Below are 4736 nucleotides of genomic sequence, written 5' to 3' on the forward strand. Positions count from 1 at the left end.
CCGAGGCCCGTCGGGCTGCCCAGCGGCGTCCTGTCAGCGTGGGGCCGGGCTGCGATTGGCTCCCGGGGCCCGGCCGTGCATCGTTCGGATTTCATCACATCACCTTGCCCTGGGTAGAAATGGCGCAAGCTGACACGGCGTAACCCCCTACTTACATTGAGTCAGAGCCGCGATGTAGAAATCTCTGGATCCGCGCCTGGCTGTGTGTGCACATGTGTGTGGCATCTGGAGATTCTGCTGAAAGTGAGAGCCGTGTGAGCAAGTTGAGCGGCCAGTAGGCATCTGCTGGGACCTGGGCAGTGGCCCGCGCTGCCTTCCAGCGTCCAGCTCACTCGCCCCGGCCCGCGCGTGCCTGCCGCGAGCCTCGGCCGGCGGCGGGCGACCAGGTAACAGACCTTGAACCCTTCAGCCGAACGCCTGTTTGGAGATGCAGACCGCGCTTGCTTTTCTGGGCCTGTTAACACCTGACGGGGCTGCCCCTCGGGTCCCAGCTCCCAGCCAGCAGCCACAGCCAGGCAGCCTCGGCGGCGGGCGGGCAGGCGGCTAGGTGGCTGCTGGCTGGCTGGCTGGCGGCGGGGGTGTCGGCCTTGCTCCTGCACTTCTGAGTAAGCATTCGCAGCCTTCCCTGTAAGGGCCTGGGCATTGCTCTGTGCTGCACGTTTGGGTCTGCACGGCCAGTTGAGGGGCCTCGCAGGGCTTTGCCAGCCCAGCCCAGGGCTGGGGAAGGGCAGAGAGTAAAGCAAGAGGCTCATTCTTCACGAAAGACACTTCCAGGACACACAAGTGCAGCCGGCAGACCCACCCACCACATTTCGAGCATCTGGCTTTCCAGCTCCTCTTCTCGCACCCCTCTTTCTGCAGATGAAGAAACTGAGGCCTGACACGGAAGTCACTTGCTCATGGCCACACAGCCAGGTGGAGCCAGACTCAGGATTCAAACGTGTATCTTGTCTCTTGTACAAGGATTTGGGGTTCAGAGAGCGGGTCCTCCTCCTTGAGGGAACTGCAGGCCGTTTCCCCCAGCATAGAAGGGTGTGTGTTCATCTGACATCACAAATTCCCTGCATGGCCATCGTGAAAGCTCTCAGAGCGTTAATAACGCGGGGTCTTAAAACTGCAGACTCCCTGGTCTGAAATACACCGCGCTGAGTCTTAACGAATTGGACTGGGGTAGCAAAGTGACAAGTTAAGAGTTAAATGTGGCGAGAACCTGGCAGCCAGCAAGATGTATACGTAGGAGGGAGGCCCAGGCCGCTGAGAGGTTGGTAATGTAAACTATATACAACTTGGCGTTTGTAAGGGGGAGTGCTTTGATAGAGATGCAAATGCTTTCGCACAGAGAGGGATTTTTAGAGAGCAGACTTTGGAACAGTAGAACTAAGAAAACATATAAAGCCTGTGTTTGCTTTCAGTTATTCTGAGAACGAGTGGATGGAACAGCAGAGCACAGAGCCGTTACACTGTACGGTACAAAACAGCGTTGAGCCCATGGTGGTGGGAGAAAACGGGTGCCAGCACCCCCCCCCCCAGAAATGGAGATTGAGTCACAGGAGATCACCAAGTATTTATCACAGAAATCAGAACTGGGTTAAGGGGGGGGCGCATAAACGGGCTTTTGACAGGGAGGTTTGCCACTCTAGTGTCTATAGGGCAGATTTTAGTTTCCAGGGAGCAAGCCCATTTTTCTTTCATTAGCAGATATTAGCATGTTTTGGATGGATTTTGCTTTCTAGCCCCTAAACTGGCTAAGAGGACACATTTCTGTCTGGGTTTGAGCATGGCACATCTTATCAGGGCTACAGCAGAGCTGTGAGCACCTGGCCAGGCCGGCTCTCAGGGCACCATTAACTGCAGCGGCTACGTGACAGAAATCACCAGATCCCATCGTTGCACGGCCAGGACTGGGTAGGAACTGTGGCTCCTGCCCAGCGCTGTGTGATCTGTGTGCTCTTGCTCTCCTTCCACCGACGGTGGGATTGATCAGCAGGGCCGTTTCTCACTGTCGCCGCTACAACGGATGGCCCTTTTCTGACGCAAACACGCATCTAGTGTGTGGCCACAGCAGTCTCTTGCCTGTCCGCTTGTCCACTTTTGCCCTTTCTTACCTTTCCTTTAGTACCTGTTTCGCTTCATCCTGTTAGCCAGATCAGACTCGGCGTTCGGCACGTCGGCAATGGCAAACAATTTATTGCCATCCGATCCTGTTTTATCCTACTCAACACCCTGATTTACCCAGGCTCCGCTGCCACCATATTGCAGCTCTTCATGTCCGTTCTCATAAAAGATTTTACAGGGCAGGAAGAGGCTTTGGAATTCATCCTGCCCATCCCACTGCCTGTAAGCAAGACAATAGCCCTTGTCATTCCAGACAGAGGCCCAACGATTCCTTTAGTCATCGGCGCAAGACCTTCACGTCTGTCTTAGAGCAGTCTCGTCAATATCCAAATACACCTTTTCAACCCAAGCACCCCCCCACATGCTTACACAGAAACACATGCATGCACGACACACCCAGCCACACACGTGCACAACGCTAGGGACACAACACACATGCACACATAAGCGGAGTCATGTGCGCCTGTGTATACACGTATGCACACGTGCGTGCCTACATCGTGCTCACAACAGGGAAATCCACACGGTTTGCTTTTGGCCGCGCAGACCAGTGTGGATGCGTTCCCTCAGTTGCCCACAAGGGTTGCAGGTGTCGAGAAAGAGAGTTGTCCACAAGTGTGCTTGTAGAATTGCCGAGCGTGGGGGAAGGGAGCCCTTTGATAGACCCCTCACCCGCTTGCTGAACAAGACAGGCCGTTCGGCCGAGGTCGGACAGTAGTTGAGTCCTGGAGTTCCCGTAGTGTCTACCTGCATTCTCTCGTGCGGGTTCAGCAGCACCAGCACGACTAGCTAGAAAGTGAGAGTGCTCACTTGGGCTCTTTGCTGGGATGTGCCAGAAAAGTTACTTTTAAGCAAATCAAACCTCTGCACCGGGACAGAGCTCGAAAGGTGGCGGCGAGCCTGGGTGGTCAGGCACTGGCGCCTTCGGGGGCGTCTGCCTGCTGTTCCCGACATGCAGCTTGCCCTGTCCGTGTTGAGCTCACTCTGCTCGTGGGTCTGGGTGGAGGAGTGCCGTCCCCTGGCTTGTTCATGTCTCTCGCTCATGCAGACCCTGCCTCACGAGGAGGCCTGAGGGCTGAGGGATGGCAGCCGTACACCTCACTGTCACTCGTGTGTGCCGGGCCCACTCTCCGCAGGACGACTGCGTGTCTGTGTGTTTCCTCGTGCGCAGCGTGCGGCAGCTTGGCTTCCGGTGGGGCAGTGCGGCGCTCTGCCAGCACCTCCCTCGCCATCACATTCTCAGTGCTAAGTTCAGCGAAGTCCGGGAATGACCTGCAGTCGGTCAGGAGCGCGCGTGCTGGGGACACACAGCCCAGGCGGTCTAGAAGTGCGAGTTGGCTTACGTGTGCCACTGCAGGCGCACCCATGTTTCAGCAGGTGCGTTCACTGTGTCGAGACAGAGGAAGACAGTCCAGGCTGATTTGGCCTAGAAAATGCCAGCGAGGTAGATGCGGCTCGGGGAGGAGGTGCAGTCCTGGGTGACTGGAGTTCGATGAGGGCCCCCTCTCCCCCGGCTCCTCCGTTCACGGTGCTGTCCCTAAGCACACCAAAGTTTGCTGCCGGAGCCACACACTGCCACTTAGAGAGAACCGCCTTCCGGTAAATTAAAGTGAGGAAAGCTGCAAGATACTTAGTCCCGGCATCCGCACACTGCTGGGGAACCTCCTCCCGGCTGCCCCACAGGCAGCCTCATTTCAGCCCTCGGTGGCTCTGCCGTGACTGCTCCTTGCTCGCTTGCCTACCTTCTTTTGAGTCCAGCAGCGCCCCCTGTTCACTGATGCTCTCCACAAGTGTCCCCGAAGGAGAATTTTGCTTCCGATGTGCACAGCTTCTCCGGGAAGGCCGTTTCCATCACCACTGCTTCAGGAAGTGGCCTTTGCCTCGGGAACTGGGTCCCCTGCCTAGTAGAATCCGGAGGCCCGGGGCTTTAGATTCCACTTAGCGAGCATCTGCAGCAGCTGGCTGCTCCCGGGACGGAACACAAGAGCCACCAAGAGCCGCGTTTGTGCCTGGCGTGCCTGCTTGTGTGAATGGGAGGAGCAGACTTGCCATCAAGAAGTGGACGGGGCTCCAGATAAGGGGCCCGCTGAAGACAGCCCAGAGCCCCGGAGGTGCCCGCTCCGCAGCCCTGCCGCTGTGTTCTCATTTCTTGTTTCTATTCCTTCTCTCCTAGGATGCTCTGACGTGAGCTAAGGTCACTAACCGCAAGGGCTCTTTACCACCATAAGTGCCACTCTGCCCCCAGCTCGAGACTCGCGGCAAAATGGACGCCGCCGTGACAGACGATTTCCAACAGATCCTGCCCATTGAACAGCTGCGCTCCACGCACGCCAGCAACGACTACGTGGACCGGCCCCCGGCGCCCTGCAAGCAGGCCCTGTCCAGCCCTTCCCTGAGCGCGCAGACCCACAAGTCCGACTGGTCCCTGGCCGCCGCGCCGGCCGCGCTGCCCCGCAGCCTCAGCCAGTGCCACCAGCTGCAGCCCTTGCCCCAGCACCTCAGCCAGTCCAGCCTGGCCAGCTCCGTGTCCCACAGCACCACTGCCTCCGACCAGCGCCTCCTGGCCGGCCTCACGCCCTCGCCGTCGGGCCAGTCCATCGTCCGAACGCAGCCGGGGGCCG

At 58.0% G+C, this 4736-nt stretch overlaps 1 protein-coding gene across 1 annotated transcript in view; it reads left to right on the plus strand.

Annotated features, from left to right (window-relative positions):
- Window positions 1-7: 7 nt before the first annotated feature.
- The window catches only part of SPRY3 (sprouty homolog 3 (Drosophila)), a 12264-nt gene continuing 7535 nt past the window's right edge, over window positions 8-4736 (plus strand). Inside the window, exons 1-2 of the mRNA XM_012734470.1 lie at window positions 8-1261; window positions 4289-4732. Coding sequence (XP_012589924.1) covers window positions 4379-4732 — 354 coding nt within the window. The 5' untranslated portion in view covers window positions 8-1261; window positions 4289-4378. The remainder of the gene's footprint in view (window positions 1262-4288; window positions 4733-4736) is intronic.

This window comes from Condylura cristata, unplaced genomic scaffold (assembly GCF_000260355.1).
Source record: "Condylura cristata isolate star-nosed mole 26May11 unplaced genomic scaffold, ConCri1.0 scaffold00057, whole genome shotgun sequence".
NCBI lineage: Eukaryota > Metazoa > Chordata > Mammalia > Eulipotyphla > Talpidae > Condylura > Condylura cristata.